Source organism: Urocitellus parryii, chromosome 3 (assembly GCF_045843805.1).
Source record: "Urocitellus parryii isolate mUroPar1 chromosome 3, mUroPar1.hap1, whole genome shotgun sequence".
Classification (NCBI taxonomy): Eukaryota; Metazoa; Chordata; class Mammalia; order Rodentia; family Sciuridae; genus Urocitellus; species Urocitellus parryii.
In genome coordinates this window covers 206,791,778-206,811,790 of record NC_135533.1, presented here as the reverse complement: position 1 = coordinate 206,811,790, position 20,013 = coordinate 206,791,778, and the positions used below count along the sequence as shown (strand labels likewise).

The 20,013-nt window shown below is 40.3% G+C and overlaps 1 protein-coding gene across 1 annotated transcript; it reads left to right on the top strand.

Annotated features, from left to right (window-relative positions):
- The first annotated feature begins 10,227 nt into the window (after positions 1–10,227).
- LOC144253828 (olfactory receptor 7C2-like) lies at positions 10,228–11,190 on the top strand. The gene has a single exon (XM_077796494.1). The coding sequence runs from the start codon at positions 10,228–10,230 to the stop codon at positions 11,188–11,190; it is 963 nt and encodes a 320-aa protein (XP_077652620.1).
- Positions 11,191–20,013: the final 8,823 nt, after the last annotated feature.

Sequence of the window (20,013 nt, the reverse complement as noted above, 5' to 3'; positions counted from 1 at the left end):
ATTCAGAACAAAGAGAAAATATTAAAAGCTACAAGAGAACGGAGGCAGATTACATTCAGGGGTAAACCAATAAGGTTAACAACGGATTTTTCATCGCAGACGCTGAAAGCAAGAAGATCCTGGAACAACGTATTTCAATCACTGAAAGATAATAGATGCCAGCCAAGAATTTTGTATCCAGCAAAATTAAGCTTCAGGTACGACAACAAAATAAAAATCTTTCATGATAAACAAAAGTTAAAAGAATTTGCAGCCAGAAAACCAGCATTGCAAAGCATCTTGAGCAAAACACTACAAGAGGAAGAAATGAAAAACAATAACCAAAACCAACAGTGGGAAGTGCCTCAGTAAAGGCAGAGGGCGAGGGGAAAGCTAATCGTGGATAAACAAACTAAATTAAAAAATATAAATAAATAATCAAACATGGCTGGAAGTACAAACCATATATCAATAGTAACTCTAAACGTTATTGGCTTAAACTCTCCAATAAAGCGACATAGGCTGGTAACATGGATTAAAAAAACAAATCCAACAATATGCTGCCTCCGGGGCTGGGGATGTGGCTCAAGCGGTAGCGCGCTCGCCTGGCATGCGTGCGACCCGGGTTCGATCCTCAGCACCACATACCAACAAAGATGTTGTGTCCGCCGAGAACTAAAAAAAATAAATAAATATTAAAAAAAATTCTCTCTCTCTCTCTCTCTCTCTCTCTCTCTCTCTCTCTCTCTCCCTTCACTCTCTCTTTAAAAAAAAAATATGCTGCCTCCAGGAGACACATCTGATTGGAAAAGATAATACACAGGCTGAAGGTGAAAGGTTGGGAAAAAATATACCACACACACGGTCCTCGTAAGCAAGCAGGGGTGGCCATCCTCATATAGAATAAAATCGACTTCAAGACTAAGTTAATCAAAAGGGATAAGGAAGGAAATTATATACTGTTAAAAGGAACAATTCACCAACAAGACATAACAATTATCAATATTTATGCACCAAATAAGGGTGCTGCGACATTCATAAAACAAACTCTCCTCAAGTTCAAGAATCAAATAGACCACAACACAATAATTATGGGTGACTTCAACACACCTCTCTCACCATTGGACAGATCCTCCAAACAAAAGTTGAGTAAAGAAACTATAGAACTCAATATAACAATCAATAACCTAGACTTAACTGACATATATAGAATATATCAACCATCATCAAGTGGATATACTTTTTTCTCAGCAGCACATGGCTCCTTCTCAAAAATAGACCATATATTATGCCATAGGGCAACCCTCAGTAAATATAAAGGGGTAGAGATAATACCATGCATTTTATCTGATCATAATGGAATGAAACTGGAAATCAATGATAAAAGAAGGAAGGAAAAATCCTACATCACATGGAAAATGAACAATATGTTACTGAATGATCAATGGGTTACAGAAGACATAAAGGAGGAAATCAAAAAATTCTTAGAGATAAATGAAAACATAGACACAACATATCGGAATCTATGGGACACAATGAAAGCAGTTTTAAGAGGGAAATCCATCGCCTGGAGGTCATTCCTCAAAAAAAAAAGAAAAAAAACAACAAATAAATGAGCTCACACTTCATCTCAAAGCCCTAGAAAAGGAAGAACAAAACAACAGCAAATGTAGCAGAAGGCAAGAAATAATTAAAATCAGAGCCGAAATCAACGAAATTGAAACAAAAGAAACTATTGAAAAAATTGACAAAACTAAAATTTGGTTCTTCGAAAAAATAAATAAGATCGACAGACCCTTAGCCATGCTAACGAAGAGAAGAGAGAGAACTCAAATTACTAACATATGGGATGAAAAGGGCAACATCACAACAGATACTACAGAAATACAGAAGATAATTAGGAATTATTTTGAAAACCTATATTCCAATAAAATAGAAGATAGTGAAGACATCGATAAATTTCTTAAGTCATATGGTCTGCCCAGATTGAGTCAGGAGGATACACACAATTTGAACAGACCAATATCAATGGATGAAATAGAAGAAGCAATCAAAAGACTGCCAACCAAGAAAAGCCCAGGACCGGATGGGTATACAGCGGAGTTTTACAAAACCTTTAAAGAAGAATTAATACCAACACTTTTCAAGTTATTTCAGGAAATAGAAAAAGAGGGAGCTCTCCCAAATTCATTCTATGAGGCCAACATCACCCTGATTCCGAAACCAGACAAAGACACCTCAAAGAAAGAAAACTACAGACCAATATCTCTAATGAACCTAGATGCAAAAATCCTCAATAAAATTCTGGCGAATCAGATACAAAAACACATCAAAAAAAATTGTGCACCATGATCAAGTAGGATTCATCCCTGGGATGCAAGGATGGTTCAATATACGGAAATCAATAAATGTTATTCATTACATCAATAGACTTAAAGATAAGAACCATATGATCATTTCGATAGATGCAGAAAAAGCATTCGACAAAGTACAGCATCCCTTTATGTTCAAAACATTAGAAAAACTAGGGATAACAGGAACTTATCTCAACATTGTAAAAGCTATCTATGCTAAGCCTCAGGCTAGCATCATTCTGAATGGAGAAAAACTGAAGGCATTCCCTCTAAAATCTGGAACAAGACAGGGATGCCCTCTCTCACCACTTCTATTCAATATAGTTCTTGAAACACTGGCCAGAGCAATTAGATGAAAGAAATTAAAGGCATAAAAATAGGAAAAGAAGAACTTAAATTATCACTATTTGTGGATGACGTGATTCTATACCTAGAAGACCCAAAAGGGTCTACAAAAAAACTATTAGAACTAATAAATGAATTCAGCGAAGTGGCAGGATATAAAATCAACAAGCATAAATCAAAGGCATTCCTGTATATCAGTGACAAAACTTCTGAAATGGAAATGAGGAAAAACACCCCATTCACAATATCCTCAAAAAAAATAAAATACTTGGGAATCAACCTAACAAAAGAGGTGAAAGATTTATACAATGAAAACTATAGAACCCTAAAGAGAGAAATAGAAGATCTTAGAAGATGGAAAAATATACCCTGTTCATGGATAGGCAGAACTAACATCATCAAAATGGCGATATTACCAAAAGTTCTCTATAGGTTTAATGCAATGCCAATCAAAATCCCAATGGCATTTCTTGTAGAAATAGATAAAGCAATCATGAAATTCATATGGAAAAATAAAAGACCTAGAATAGCAAAAGCAACTCTAAGTAGAAAGTGTGAATCAGGCGGCATAGCGATACCAGATTTCAAACTGTACTACAGAGCAATAGTAACAAAAACAGCATGGCACTGGTACCAAAACAGGTGGGTGGACCAATGGTACAGAATAGAGGACACACAGACTAATCCACAAAGTTACAACTATCTTATATTTGATAAAGGGGCTAAAAGCATGCAATGAAGGATAGCATCTTCAACAAATGGTGCTGGGAAAACTGGAAATCCATATGCAACAAAATGAAACTGAATCCCTTTCTCTCGCCATGCACAAAAGTTAACTCAAAATGGATCAAGGAGCTTGATATCAAATCAGAGACTCTGCGTCTGATAGAAGAAAAAGTTGGCTCTGATCTACATATTGTGGGGCAGGCTCCAAATTTCTTAATAGGAAAAGAGCACAAGAGTTAATAACAAGAATCAACAAATGGGACTTACTTAAACTAAAAGTTTTTTTTTTTTCAGCAAGAGAAACAATAAGAGAGGTAAATAGGGAGCCTACATCCTGGGAACAAATTTTTACTCCTCACACTTCAGATAGAGCTCTAATATCCAGAGTATATAAAGAACTAAAAAAATTAAACAATAAGATAACAAATAACCCAATCAACAAATGGGCCAAGGACCTGAACAGACACTTCTCAGAGGAGGACATATAATCAATCAACAAGTACATGAAAAAATGCTCGCCATCTCTAGCAGTCAGAGAAATGCAAATCAAAACCACCCTAAGATACCATTTCACTCCAGTAAGATTGGCAGCCACTATGAAGTCAAACAACAAGTGCTGGCGAGGATGTCGGGAAAAGGGTACTCTTGTACATTGCTGGTGGGACTGCAAATTGGTGTGGCCAATTTGGAAAGCAGTATGGAGATTCCTGGGAAAGCTGGGAATGGAACCACCATTTGACCCAGCTATTGCCCTTCTCGGACTATTCCCTAAAGACCTTAAAAGAGCTTACTACAGGGATACTGCCACACCGATGTTTATAGCAGCACAATTCACAATAGCTAAACTGTGGAACCAAACCAGATGCCCTTCAATAGATGAATGGATTAAAAAAATGTGTCATTTATACACAGTGGAGTATTACATAGCACTAAATTGACAAAATCATGGAATTTGCAGGGAAATGGATGGCATTAGAGCAGATTATGCTAAGTGAAGCTAGCCAATCCCTAAAAAACAAATGCCAAATGTCTTCTTTGATATAATGAGAGCAACTAAGAACAGAGCAGGGAGGAAGAGCAGGAGGAAAAGATTAACATTAAACAGAGACATGAGGTGGGAGGGAAAGGGATTGAAAAGGGAAATTGCATGGATATGGAAGGAGACCCTCATTGTTATACAGAATTACATATAAGAGGTGGTGAGGGGAATGGAGAAAAAACAAGGAGAGAAATGAATTACAGCAGATGGGGTAGAGAGAGAAGATGGGAGGGGAGGGGAGGGGGGATAGTAGAGGATAGGAAAGGCAGCAGAATACAACAGTCACTAGTATGGCATTATGTAAAAACGTGGATGTGTAACCGATGTGATTCTGCAATCTGTATTTGGGGTAAAAATGGGAGTTCATAACCCACTTGAGTCTAATGTATGAAATATGATATGTCAAGAGCTTTGTAATGTTTTGAACAATCAATAAAAAAAGAGAAAAAAAACCCACATCATGAGCCAACAGCCCCAGGGGAAGGATAGACTTGGCTGGCAAACAAGATGGTCCCAGGGATGCAAAACTGGCTGCGTGCACAATTACCTTTCTAGTCTTGCATCATAATTTATGGAAACTCAATTGCTCAGAGAACAGAATAATAACATAAAAATTAATTTAATGAGAATTCAACCTCCCAGGCCCTGGAAATACTCATATGCCCCATGATCCTCTCACCCACAGCTCTGCTCTGCCAGGAATGAGTGACTTCACTTGGACCTTGAAGAGCACTCATGCCTTCGCCTCCTCCTGCCCTTCAGCAGAGCTGAGCTGACCCTCATCACCCAGGGAAGGAGGAGCAGGAGCTCACCACCCCTGGGGCTGCTCATGTGGGAGCAGGTAGGAGGCAGCACAGTGCTCACAGGACGAGCCTTGGTGGCCCAAGTGGGGACACTGCAGTGAGGAGGGGCCCCTCACTTAGAGCTGTCTGTGCAGTCAGCTCCTGTGTCTCTCTTGACTTCTCTCCCTCTCCACTTCTTCTCATCTCACTCTCTTTTCTTGAACCCATTCTGTGGATCTCTCACGTGGCTGATGAAGGACCACCTCTCAAGCTTTTCCTAATAGCCAGTTTCACTATTGCTCTGGCACCACTAAAGGGGTCTGTGTTCCCCTCCATCGGAGGAGTTTCTTTTTCTTTTATGTATAAAACTACTCCTTCTTTCACTCAATAGCTCCTTGTGTATATTGTGTGGCTAACACAAGTCCAACTATACATCTTCTGACATCAAGTTATTTATTTTTTTGTCTCAGTCTCCATATTTATAAAGTAATGATTAAAATAGTGTTCACTTCATAGGAACCATATTGGGGTGAAGTTAAAGTAAATCAGGTATGAAAAACGATAATACTCGAACAGTTAGTAGGGCATACACCTGTTTATTATTATCATTGCATTATTATAACACATTTGTTCACATCATATAAAAACAGCAGTGATGATGAAATGAATCAAGGCGTATAAAATATAACACAAGTGCTGAACACAGGCAGGTCCTCCAGTAATTATACATATTAATCTCGCATTTGTTGGGTGTTTGTAAGGTTTTGGTCCCCATTCTAGGTGTTGTAGATTTCATTAATATTTGGAATGTTGGACCTTGAAGAGCACTCATTTCTACTGTGTGTAGAAATGCAAATTTTTGCTGCTCTTGTTGACTGTTTTATTTTTTTGAATAAGTTAGATGAGTGCAAAAGTTACAGAGAATACTGAGGGTTCTCTGTTAGAACTGAAAATGGAAATTCATAACTAGAGAGAAGCAATATCTGCCAAAGATCTCAAAGTGCTATCTGCTTTGTGCCACCTACAGTGGCCTCTGCTTTTTACACATTGGCTTTGTCTGAATGGCCTTAGTAAAATCACATCCAGTTACAATAAGTTCACAGCTACCAATCTGTCATCTGCAGCCACTCCATCCTCCATAAGCAATGATATCTTGCCTCTCCTCTGTTTTTTACAGGTGCATTATGGTTGTACGTAGGTGGGATTTGTTGGTTCATATTCATACATGCACACGATATAACGACAGAAAAAATTTGGCCAAGATCATTCCCCAATAGACATCTTGCCTTTTCCATATTCAGATCTCTGGTGCCTTTTTCTCCATCTATTGCATTGGTTTGCATTTCCAGACTGCTGACAAATGATTAGTGATGACAGACTTAGTTTTCTTTTTTATTTAAAGAAGAATTCTGCTTCTGCACCCACCTAAAGGTCCTGCCAGGTAAGTCTTATAATTTATTGGTTCTTTCCGTGGTTGTTGATTTGTTATCCTCCATCAACTTTGGACAATTCCTAGAAATAAGTTCTACTGTGGGACAGAGTATTTTATTTTATTTATTTTTTATTTGTTCTAATTAGTCATACATGACAGTAGGATGCATTCTGATACATCATACATAAACGGAGTACAACTTCTCACTTTTCTGATTGCACATGATGTAGAGTCACACAGCTGGTGTAATCATATATGCACATAGGGTAGTAATGTCCAATTCATTCTACTCTCCTTACAACCCCCATGCCCTCTCCCCCCACTCCCCTCTGTCTAACCCCAAGTACATCTATTCTTCCCTAGCCCCCACCTGATTACTATGAATTACCATATGCAATTTAGAGTTTTAAGAAATATTATCTTGTAAGTTTGAGCATTTCCTTACCTCTGTGTTCATTTTCCTCATTCCTAATTCTAGACATTTCAATTCATCTTTGTCTTCTTTAAGAGTTTTAGTAGTGCATTGTAGTTTTACATAATAAAATGGGGTCATTTTACATAATCACACATGATGGAAATTTATTTGCTCTGATTCAAACCCTACTCCTTCCTCCTCTTGTCTCCTTTTATCCACTTCATTTGATGTCTGACTTTTTCTAGTTGTGGATGCTATAGAATTTGTTCTGGAATTTGTGGGGTTTTTTTATTCTAGGATCTTTCTCCTTTTTAGTCCTCTAGCTCTGCTTTTACCTTCATTTTATGCTCCTTGCTGCTTTAGTTTTGCCTAGTGGTATTTTTATTTCCAACAATTTTAAGTTTAAAATTTTCTATTTCTTAAGAATAGATGACTTATTATTCATTTTCAGTCTTTATATGATATATTAAGAAGCAAATCCAAAAAAGAAACAATGATGTCAATACTCCAGGAGATCCCTGGTCATATGCTGGTGACTCTTGTAGAATATATAAAAGGGATATTTGCTGATTTAATTTCTGTGGCCCAGAAAGGCAGACCAAGTATGCTCTCATATCAGCACCTGAAATATTACTTCCTTTCCCCATCACAGAATTTGGCATGGTTACTATTTTTGAAAAAGGCCTTCTCAATTAATTCCATGAAAACAGAATCTTATTTTTATTACACTTTTATAAATTAATGATAAGAATGAAAATCTGCTCATTTAATATCCTTTTTACATTTCCTTTAATGAATCTTTAACTCTCTTGACCTTTTTCTAAGCAATGTGTGAATCTTAAATTATAAGTGAGACTTTAGTATTGAAATACATTATTTGACTAACTAAATAGATTATCTTTGCAATTTTCTACTTTGTGCACTTTTTCTTCAGATGTTTTCAATATAAAGTCCTAACTAGTGAAGTTTTTTTTCACTTGTGCAAAAAATTTTTTGGTCAGAATGTTCCTCTACTTTTACAGATTACTCATGCCCATGTAGATGTTTATTTTATTTTTACATTGTATTTTCATTACGTAGCTGCTTTCGTCTCTTGCTTCACATTGAAGTCTTAAAATTTACTTGGGATAATGGAGACTGCATTCAACATTATATTTTTCAAATGGTTAATAAGTCATTACACTCTTACAGAAAAATTTTAAAATCCTCCTCCAAAGTATGCAGGAATAAGCAATGCATATTCATGGAATTAAAATTACATAATTTTAATATCATACAATTTAATATGATTCAAGTATCATATTATGTGACAAAACAAAGAATTCCATCTCTTACACAAAACCTTAACAAGGATCTGGAATTTCAAAGCAATAAAATAAATCAAATAACAAGGATAGGTGTTATAAAGTGATATTATTTAGTCAAAGTAGATTTTTACAAAAAAATCATGAAATTAAAAGAAAGCCCAGAAAAATTACATGACATATCATCAACACACACACACACACACACACACACACACACATACACACAAAAAAAAACCAAACATTTCCTAAATATAATCACAAAAGTGGATATGATATTGAGAATCATCATTCCTAACAGCATTAAGGCTTAAATACACTCAATATTATAAACAAGAAGTGAACATGATCTACATTTTCTTTTTAAAATCAGAAATAATTTCCTAAAAAGAAACTGAAATGCATGGAGGCAAATTCCTGCTACTGATATGAGAATCTGAATGTTGAAATGATGTCATTTTTTTTCTAAATTAGTTTAAAACGTTAAGAGAATCTCTGATAAAAAATCCAATAGTATTTTACTTCCAATAGTGCTGATTCCAACATTCATCTACAAGCATAAATTGAAACAAGAAATAGAATTCTGAAGGAAATAATGCTAGGTGACTTTCTCTACTCGACTTTTAAGCACACCATGAAGATGGACAATAATTTACAATATAAATCTGGCAGCCTGATGAATGGTGAGTTTAAGTCAATCATGTATATGCATGTGGCAGAGGAAATACCTGAATTTTTTAAGGGGGCGGATTTAAATTTTTTGAAAAATTGATAGACATCACTTGCAAATTATCGTAGGAGAAGAAAGTATAAACGTAGAATTAACCTTAACTGCCTCCCTTATAAAGAATACTTGGAAAGCAAACGTCCAGAATGAATAAGATTTGAAGAGCTATTTTCCCTTTCATGGAATATTTTAATGTGATTTTTTTTAAATGTGCGTAAGACTCATTTCTATATTTAGAAACACTAGGATTTCTATAATTAGAAACCCAGTGATTCTTGAATCTATACAGTTAAAATGGTAACTAAAATGAAATAGAAACAAGAATAATAATAATAACAGAAGATATGGATATTTCAAGCAAAAGGACCACACACATCCACATGTAGAAATCACAGAATACAAGCTCAGTAACACAGAGAGCCTTCCTGTGACAGGCAACCTGCCTGGAACTAGAAGATGTTCATTCCCATGTGCATGAGGCAGAACACAGGAGAAAACCTAGGGACAAAAACTTCTGGGGAATTCAGGCAAGATCTAGAGCCCTGGTTCCCAAACAGGTGTGTGCATCCAAATCCTGACGGGGCTTCTAAACAGAGAGGGCTGCTTCACACCTAAAGCGTGAGGTCAAGGTAGTCAGATATGCAGGAAAATGTACATTTCTTGCAAGATTCCAGGGAATTCCCAGGTGACTATTCCTGAGGACACCATTTGAGAACCACTGACATACAATCAGGTCTTGATTTGTTTCTTTGGGGGGTAAAAATGGTAACTGAAACGTGTCATCAAAGAGACCCAGTGTTAAGACAAAATAAATGATTTCTTGAGTTTGCAAAGTTTCAATAAAAGACATTTCAATAAAAGACATCCTGGGAAAATCTCTCTTTGAAATTATTTGGGTTTTTTGGAGGCGGGGGGGTGTTGAGGGTACCAGAGTTTGAATCCAGGGATGCTTCACCACTGATCCACATGCCCAGGCCCTTTTTTATTTTTTTGAGACAGGATCTCACTAAAATACCGAGGCTGGCTTTCAACTTGCATTCCTCCTGCCTCAGCCTCCCTAACCTCTGGCTGGAGTGAATTTGGAGTTCCTTCTCTCCTTCCTTCTGGACGAACACACCAGCACCATGGAGAGAGGAAACCAAACAGGAGCTGGAAACTTCATCCTCCTGGGATTCACAGATGACCCTGACCTGCAGTCCCTCCTCTTTGGCCTTTTCCTGTCCATGTACCTGGTCACTGTGCTGGGGAACCTGCTCATCATCCTGGCTGTCATCTCCGACTCCCACCTGCACACGCCCATGTACTTCTTCCTCTCCAACCTGTCCCTGGCCGACATTGGCTTCACCTCCACCACCATCCCCAAGGCTCTCAGGAACATCCACACTCACAGCAAAGGGATCACCTTTGCAGGCTGCATCTCACAGATATGCTTCTTCTTTGTGTTTGGATGCCAGGACAACTTTCTCCTGACAGTGATGGCCTATGACCGCTTTGTGGCCATCTGTCATCCCCTGCACTATGTGGCCATCATGAACTCACGTCTCTGTCTGCTCATGGCTCTGGGGTCCTGGTTCCTCAGTATCCTGGGCTCCCTGCCAGAGACCTTGACCATCCTGAGGCTCTCGTTTTGCACCAACATAGAAATCTCTCACTTCTTATGTGATCTTCCTTCAGTCCTCAAGCTCGCCTGCTCTGACACACTCATCAACAACATAGTGGTGTTCTCTGTGGCCATCGTCCTGGGTGTCTTCCCTCTCACTGGCATCCTCTTCTCCTACTCTCAGATTTTCTCCTCCATCCTGAGGATCTCATCAGACAGAGGCAAGTACAAAGCCTTCTCCACCTGTGGGTCTCACCTCCTGGTGGTCTCCTTGTTCTATGGCACTGGCCTTGGGGTCTACCTCAGTTCTATAACCACTCTGTCGAATACGATGAGTCTGATGGCCTCAGTGCTCTACACCATGCTCACCCCCATGCTGAACCCTTTCATCTACAGTCTGAGGAACAGGGATATCAAGGTGGCCCTGGGGAGAGTCCTCAGCAAGATGGTGCCTCTCAGTGAAACTGTCAATACACGTCTCTCCTGAGTCACAGTGCGCACCATATTGGAGACCTAGAGCCCCGTCCCCTCCATGCAACACTGTGACTACCTCTGCTTTGTGTATTTCAGGGCAACTCATTCTTTGCATCTTTCTTAGGGCTCATTCCCACTCGTAAGGCAACATATTGGAGCACCCATGCACTATGTAATCAGTCATTGTAATTTCGTATAACTAAAAATGGGATTTTTAATTTGTAATTACCTACACTGAGGTATCTGCATTTGTATTTTTATTGATATGAAACACTGGCATTTGTTGATGGCTCACAGTGAGACATCGCAATGCATGAATGCATGCGTGCTACATGTAGTGATAAAATCCAGGTCATTGGCATTCCATCTCCTGAAACATTTACCACCACTTCTTTTTTTTAACATTTTTTTAATCTGTTGATGGACCTTTATCTTATTCATTTGTTTACCTACAGTGCTGAGATATGCACCCAGTGCCTCACACGTGCTAGGCAAGTGCTCCACCACTGAGCCACAGCCCCAGCCCCTTTATCATCTCTTTTCACTGGGACACTTCATGCTCCTCTCTTCTAGTTTTCCAAAATTATGTAACCAGCTGCTGTGAACTATTGTCCTCCACTGTGCTGTAGAGCTGTCACGTTCCTCACGACCAAAACACTCAGGGTCCCTCCAGGGGAGCTGGGCTGCACGAAATAACCAACAAGAGACAGAGATGCCTTTTTCTCTGGGGTCCTGTAATGGCTCCTCTGACCTTAAGGGTCCAGAGAGAGAGAGAGAGAGAGAGCGAGAGAGAGAGAGAGAGAGCAGGTGCTGAACCCTTTTTTTGAGGAGAAGCCATTCAAATGAGGCAAGGGGTCAGGTTTCAGGGGGTTGAGTCTAGCTTCATGATGTCTGCTGTCAGCAGGTTGACTGACATCTAGGAGGGCCACACCCAAAGGCAGAGCAAGAGAAGGGGATACACAAAGGGAGTTTCCATGGAACATTCTATCCCAAACAGGGCAAAGGGGTATTATCACAAAGGAACAGGTGACCATAGCTCAATCCATGGGGTGACACACCTATGTCTGAAGACGCATCCTCAACCTCTGGGACCAGGGTAATGTCCAGGTCACTATGAGATGTAGTGACTGGTCAAAGCCTCTCTGCTCCAGGATGGAAGGCACAAATCATTCAGAGTGGCTCCCCACATAGAACTTTAGAAATCATTTCTCTCCCGAAACTGGACTTCACCTCCACCCAACCTCCTCCTCACCCCGCCTGAATTCCAGGGACCACTGCTGTACTCTCGACTTCTGTAACATGAAATTCATCCCCTTCCTCATATGAGCAAGAACTTGCAGTCTTGCTTTCTGGTCTTTTGGATTGACATATGTCCTCAGACATGATGGGATGTGTGCCTCCAGTATTGTGCAAATGCTGTCTTGAAAACTCATTTACAGAACGACTTCAAAGAGGATGTGAATAAATTAACTCAAAGTTTTTCCCCTTTAAATCATTCCTACTGTGCTTCCCGTCACACTATGTTGAATTTTCTATTCTCCCTCTGTACAGATTCCTCAAATTGAGAACTTTCCCACCTCTGCAGCAACCATACCTCACCCTGTTGTTAGAAGGGAGTTTTTGTTCAATGACTCTTTGTCAAGTGGAATGAAAATTAGCTGTGCAGATGGGTAAATGTAAAATATAATTGGGAACAGAAAACACAAAGTTATCAATTGAATAAAAGTTTTTTGAGCTGGAGAAGAAATTCAGAGTTATTAATGCTGATATTAATAACAACACTCAGTTTGTGCTAGCACTATTTTCATGTTTTATACACATCACATCACTAGGCTTCCAAATGTCTCTTTTATTTGATGTATTAGTCCATTTGCATTGCTACAACAAAGTGCCAGAGACTAGGTACATTATAAAGAAGTCTGTTTATCTCACAGCTTGGGGTTCTATCAAGTCCAATTAGCATGACTCCAGCTCTGGTGAGGGAGCCTCTGACTTCATCCCATCCGGGTGTTCGGAGCTGTGCCAGAAGCCCTCCCAAGAGGGAGAGATCACACGGAGAGACAGGAAGCCAGAGAAATACTGGGTTGGGCCAGTCTTGCCCTTTTATCACAACCACATACACAAGCTAAGATGGGTATGACATCAGCAGGTGATGCAAACATATGAGATCACTGTCTTATATGTAGTTGGTGAGGGACCAAAACGTACTTATGCAGGGCACAACTATATTCTAATGTCACTTCCTGTTTTAGTCAGATTTTCCTCACTCAAAAGACCTGTCAAGTACAACTTAGAGCACGAAAAGTTTATTTTGGCTCACGGTTTCACAGCCGGCTCAGCTGACTCCACAGCTCTGAAGGAGGCTTAACACCACTGTGGAAGGGCGAGCAGGAGGAAGGAGCTCAGAGCAGGGCACCCAGGGGCAGACAGAGCTGCACTCTCCAGGAACAAAGAACAAACCTGAGGAACCCCTGGTGATGGAGCTCCTCCAGCCACACCCTACCTGCTGACAGTTATCACCAAGATGATTCATTTTAAGTGGATTAATCCACCAACTAGGCTACGACTCCATGATCTAATCACTTCCCCTCTGAACATTCTTGCCTTGTCCCACACCTGAGCTCTGGGGGACACCACATACCCAAAACATAGCACTGCTTGGATGGTTAGTGAAGATGAGCACCTTTTCATGGTTTTGTGTTTTTCTTCATTCCTGCTTTACTGAGGTACAGCCAGCTTGGTGGCACGTATTCAGGTGACAAGGTGATGGCTTGAAACACAAGCACAGTGTGTCAAAACCTCCTTGAAATTCTTCTTTCTGTATTTTTCACTTAACATATTGAGCCACATACCATAATATATATGTTAATTCTAATTTACTTTAAACAGTTGATGCGTCTACATTGTCATGTTTTATGATGCCTAATGTGTTCTATACACATTCTGTAGGATTCCGTTTGTTTTAATTTTCTTATGTCTTGAATTGGTGCAGGGTGAAGCCACCTCCCCTGACATATTGGTAACGTGACAGATGTGGATGTTGTGAAGTGGCCAGTGAGCCAAGACTGGAGGACCCAAGACTCCACATATGTAAAGAAGCTTTAGGACCCTCAGGAATAGCCCTTGGCAGCACCGACCCACTGTCCAGCATATGGTCAAAGGCACTGAGGTCCCAGCTCTGGATAAGAGAGTGAAAACTACCTCTCCATAACAAGAGTCCAGTACCTGAAGGGTGCTCAGGCCTAGTTCAGCCACAGGGCAGGATCTGGACGGTGGACTCCTAATGGGCAGCAGCAACACCCTGGGAGTCAGGGCTCTGGCAGGAAGAGGGAGGAAACAGCATCTTTTCCAAAGTGACTCCACAGCAGTCAGGTCCTAAGGGAAGAGAATCTAGGAGCCACATCTCCCTTTCTTAGTTCCCCAGGGGAAATAGCCATTGGTGATGTCAAGGGCAGGCTGAGCTGGTGTCCTCTGTGGGGAGGCTGCTAGCAGTCCCCATGGCTCCTGCTACAGGGGTGAAACCAATAGCCTCTGCTTATCTTCCTTGTTCCTAGCTATATGCTGGCATCTACATGATCCTAAGTAAACATTGTCCTTTTTTTATCCACAATGTGGCTGATATTTCTTAATAGGCTCTTGGTCCTCCTTGTAGATAACAGTCTGTCCTAGCTTTAGGTGGGATGGTGAAGGCTGAGGTATCTTTCTAAACCACCTTGATGATGTCAAGCCTGAAAGGTATGCACAAAATAAAAGGCTGTCCAGTGATTCCTCCACTCAAATACCCAGGATCACTAACAATAAAAGTCACCCTCCCCAGGCACCTAAGAATCTACCTGAGAAGGTCCTACCTCCCACTCGGATTCACAATCTAATTATTTTGCCCAAATCATGTGAACATTCGAATACAACAATGACCATAAGTCCTTTCACAGCTGCTAAGTTGGAACCACAGACTTGGCCCTATGATCTATGACATCAGAAGGGGGACGGGGAACTATGTGTCACAACACTCAGGACATTGCTACAATAAGCACATATGAGTTCTCCCTAGAGCCAGCATTCTTGAAACATGGACGATGAAAATACTCGGCCACATTGCTCCCAAACAGGGGTCACTGCACATTGCACTTTGAGAGCTCTCCCAGGATTTTCTTTCCTTGAATCCAACATTAGGTTTCAACAGGCTGTTTCCTATAGGACGATTTTGAGAGACTGGTGTCTTTGTACCAAATGTGAGCAAGGGATGGCTTCATCCTGAGAGGAGGAGGATGGGAAGTGGATCCAGGAACACAGCATGGACCAGGTGTGTGGCAACCCTGGAACACATGGGCATCAGGAGCCCCGTGGTGGGTCTTCCCTTCTGATGAGAAGCTCTCACCTGTTAAATACTGCTTCACACTAAACAGAGTCACCCAAAAAGAATGCTCTGTGTCCTACTGTTATCATTTCCTGGATTTTTTTAAGTACTTGATATGTGGTGTAAAGATCAGTGCCTTGTGAATTGTTAAAGATGGTCCATACTCTCTGCCCTGGAGAACTGAGGACCATGTATCCAGATTGTTTGGAAACATTGTCCTGTACGGCCAACCCACCTCTCAATGCACTTCCCTAACCAGATGCCTGGAACTTCATCTGCACTGAACTTGTGATGGTGAGCATAGAAGATTTGCAAGGTCATTGGAAGGGCAAGGTCACTGTAAGAGCTGTGTGTGGAGTTGGATGTGTCCTGTACACAGCTCCTACTTGAGGTGCAGGACTCACATGGGCTTGGATACTGCCTGCTCCTGCCTGGGAGAGACCAAAGAGCTCCATCTCACATTTGAGGAAATACTCATGGGGAAGGACAATCATCAGTAGAGATCAAGTCCAGGGACAAAATGACATCACAAGCCAACAGCCCCAGGGGAAGGATAGACATAGCTGGCAAACAAGATGGTCCCAGGGATGCAAAACTAGCATCATGCACAATTACCTTTCTAGTGTTGGATCCTCATTCATGGAAACTCAATTGCTCAGGAAATAGACAACACTGCAACAATTAACTTAATGAGTATTCATGAGAATTCAACCTCCCAGGCCCTGGAAATGGTAAATATGCCCCGTGATCCTCTCACCCACAGCTCAGCTCTGCCAGGAATGAATGACTTCACCTGGACCTTGAAGAGCACCCATGCCTGAGGCTACCTCCTGCCCTTCATCAGAGCTGAATTGACCCTTATCACCCAGGGTTGGAAGAAAGAAAGAGGAGCTCACCACCCCAGGGCTGCTGTTGTGGGAGCAGGTAGGAGGCAGCACAGCCTCTCAGGACAAGCCTTGGTGGCCCAAGTGGGGACACTGCAGTGAGGAGGGGCCCTCACTTAGAGCCATCTGAGCAGTGAGCTCCTGTGTCACTCTCATCTTCTCTTCCTCTCCGTTTCTTCCCATCTTACTCTCTTTTCTGGAACCCAGATCTGAGCGTCTCTCACTTGCTGATGGAACTGACCTTCTCTCAAGCGTTTCCTTCACAGCCATCTCCACCATCTTTCTGAAGCGACTAGAGGGGACTTTCTTCTCCTGTATCAGAGAAGCTTCTTTTTTTAATTTATAAAACTACTCCTTCATTTACTCAAGGTACCTCTGTTTGTATCTTGTGTAGTTAAACATAATTCCAGGCAAACATCTTCTGACATCAAGTTATTGAAAGGTTTTCCACTCCGTTTCCATATTTATAAAATAAGGATCATAATAGTGTTTACTACATAGGAATCATGTTGGGGTGAAGTTAAAGTAAATCAGGTGAGAGGAAATGATAATACTCCCTATCAGGTAGTGAGAGACTACACCTGTACTTTATTAACATTGCATTATTAAAACACTTACATTATATAAAAACAGCCATGATGATATAATGAATCAAGATATATAAAATATACCACAAGTACAGAACACAGGCAGGTCCTCAAATAACTATGCAAATTAAATCCCTTATTTGCTGTGTGTTTGTAAGATTCTAGTCCCCATTCTAAGAGTTCTAAATGTTATTAATATTTGGAATGTTGGAGATCTATTCTGTAATAAATTCACCTGCATTTAGAAATGCAAATTTTTGCTGCTTATGCTATTTTATTTTTTCATAAGTCAGATGAGTAAAAAAGTTACAGAAAATACTGAGACTTCTCTTTTAGAGATGAAAATGGAAATTCATAACTAGAGAAAAGCAATATTTGCCAAACATCTCAATGTGCTATCTGCCCTGAGCCACCTGGAGTGGCCTCTGCTTTTTTTTTGAGAGAGAGAGAGAGAGAGAGAGAGAGAGAGAGAGAGAGAGAGAGAGAGAGAGGATATTTGTTTTAATATTTATTTTTAGTTTTTGGTGGACCCCACATCTTTATTTTATCTTTATGTGGTGCTGAGGATCGAACCCACTGCCCCGCGCATGCCAGGCGAGCACACTACCGCTTGAGCCACATCCCCAGCCTGACCTCTGCTTTTTACACATTGCCTTTGTGTGAACAGCCTTGGTAAAATCACACCCAGTTACAATAGGTTTATAGCTCTCAGTCTGTCATCTGCAGCCAGTCCATCCTGAACAAAAAGGACTTCTTACCTTTTCTCTATTTCTCACTGCTGTGTTATGGTTGAACATAGGTGGGATTTGTTGGTACATATTCGTACATGCACATGATATAACAATAGAATTGGGCCAACATCATTCCCTAGTAGACATCTTGCCTTTTCCATACTCGGGTCTCTGGTGTGATTTTCTTTTCTTTTTTTTATTAGTTGTTCAAAACCTTACAAAGCTCTTGGCATACCATATTTCATAGATTTGATTCAAGTGGGTTATGAACTCCCATTTTTACCCCGTATACAGATTGCAGAATCACATCGGTTACACATCCACATTTTTACATACTGCCATACTAGTGACTGTTGTATTCTGCTGCCTTTCCTATCCTCTACTATTCCCCCTCCCCTCCCCTCCCCTCCCCTCCCATCTTCTCTCTCTGCCCCATCTACTATAATTCATTTCTCTCTCTTGTTTTTTTTTTTTCCCTCCCAGGCCATTGACCAATAATTAGTGATGAGAGACTTCGGTTTCTTCTTAAGGAGAATTCTGCTTCTGCTCCTGCCTCAGATCCTGCCGGAACATTTTTGGTGGTAAGTCTTGTAATTTATTGGATTCATTCCTTGGTTACTGATTTGCTTTCCACCACCAACTGTACACAATTCCCAGAAATAAGATCTACTCTGGGACAGCTACATATTTTTAATTAGAGTTGTAAGAAATACAATCTAGTAAGGTTGAATATATCCTTACCTCTGTGTTCATTTTCCTCATTCCTAATTCTAGGTATTTCAATTTGCCTTTTGACATTTTTATTAGTGCATTGGAGAATAACATAATATTAGATAGGGTCACTTTGACTTTACTCACATGCATGGAATTTTATTTCTGCACCTCAGTGTGTGGTCCTTTCTCCTCTTGGTCTGTTTTTCCCTTTCATTCCATGCATAACTTTTTTCTAGTTGTGGAAGCTATAGAATTGGTTCTGGAATCTGTTTTTCAATTCCAGGATCTTTCTCATTTTTTAGTTCAACTACAAGAATAAACTGGAATTAGAAATAAAATTCCAATAGAAGCCACTCTAGGTGACTTTCTCTACTTGATATGATGAAAATAGACAATTTTTAAAAGAGGAATCTGGCAGCCTGATAATTAGTCAGTTTTAGTCAATCAATTATATGAATGCAACAGAAAAAAAATATCTCAATTTTAAAAAACTGTCAGAAGTCATTTGCAGATTATCATAAGACAGGATAATATAAACTTAAAATTAATCTTAACTGCCTTCCTCATAGAGAAAATTAGAAAATCTAACATCCAGAATGGGCAAGATATGAAGAGCCATTTCCCCTTCATGGAATATTTGATGTGATGAAAATAAAAGGTGCTTAAGATTCAAGCTACATTTAGAAAACCTAGGATTTCTGTACTTAAAATTCTATGATTCTTTAATCTATATAAAGTGGTAATTAAAATGAAATACAAACAAGAATAATAATCACAGAGGCTGTTGAGATTTCTTGCAGAAGGACCACACATGTCCACAGGATAGGACATGAGGAAATCACAGAGAAGCAGCACAGTAGCAGAGAGCCTTCCCGTGATGTGATGGAGCAATCTGCCTGGAATGAGAAGATGCTCATTCCCATGAGCATGAGGCAGAACGCAGCAGAGCACCTGGGGAACGAGGATTGGGGGGGATGCAGGCAAGGTCTAGAGCCCTGGTTCCCAAGCAGGAGTGAGCCTCCGAATCCTGACAGGGCTTCTCAAGACACAGAGAGCAGCTTCACACCTACAGCAGGAGGTTCAGGTGGTCAGGTGAGGTGTGCATCAGAATGCACATTTCAACAAGATTCCAGGTAATGCCCAGGTGGTACTCCAGGGAACACCATATGATAACCACTGACATAAATGCAGGTTTTGTTCCTTTCATTGTTTGAGGGATAAAAGTGGTAATTGAAACTTGTCAGAAAAGAGACCCAGTGATAAAACAAAATAAATTATTTCTTGAGTTCCCAAGGTTTCAATAAAAGACATTGGGGCATCCTGGGGAATCTCTATTTCGAATTATTTCTTTTTTTGGTGCGGAGTTACCAGTGTTTGAACCTAGAAACACTTAACCACTGAATACATGCACAGGCAATTTTCTATTTTTTATTTTAAGACAGGACCTCAATAAGTTGCTGAGTCTGGCTTTCAATTTGCAGTCCTCCTCCCTCAGCCAGCCTAGCTTCTGGCTAGAGTGAATTTGGAGTTCCTTCTCTCCCTCCTCAGGAAACAACAATAACC

What these genes read in the sequence shown, in the direction of transcription:
- LOC144253828 (XM_077796494.1), top strand. Translation starts at nt 10,228, where the DNA reads ATGGAGAGAGGAAACCAAACAGGAGCTGGAAACTTCATCCTCCTGGGA.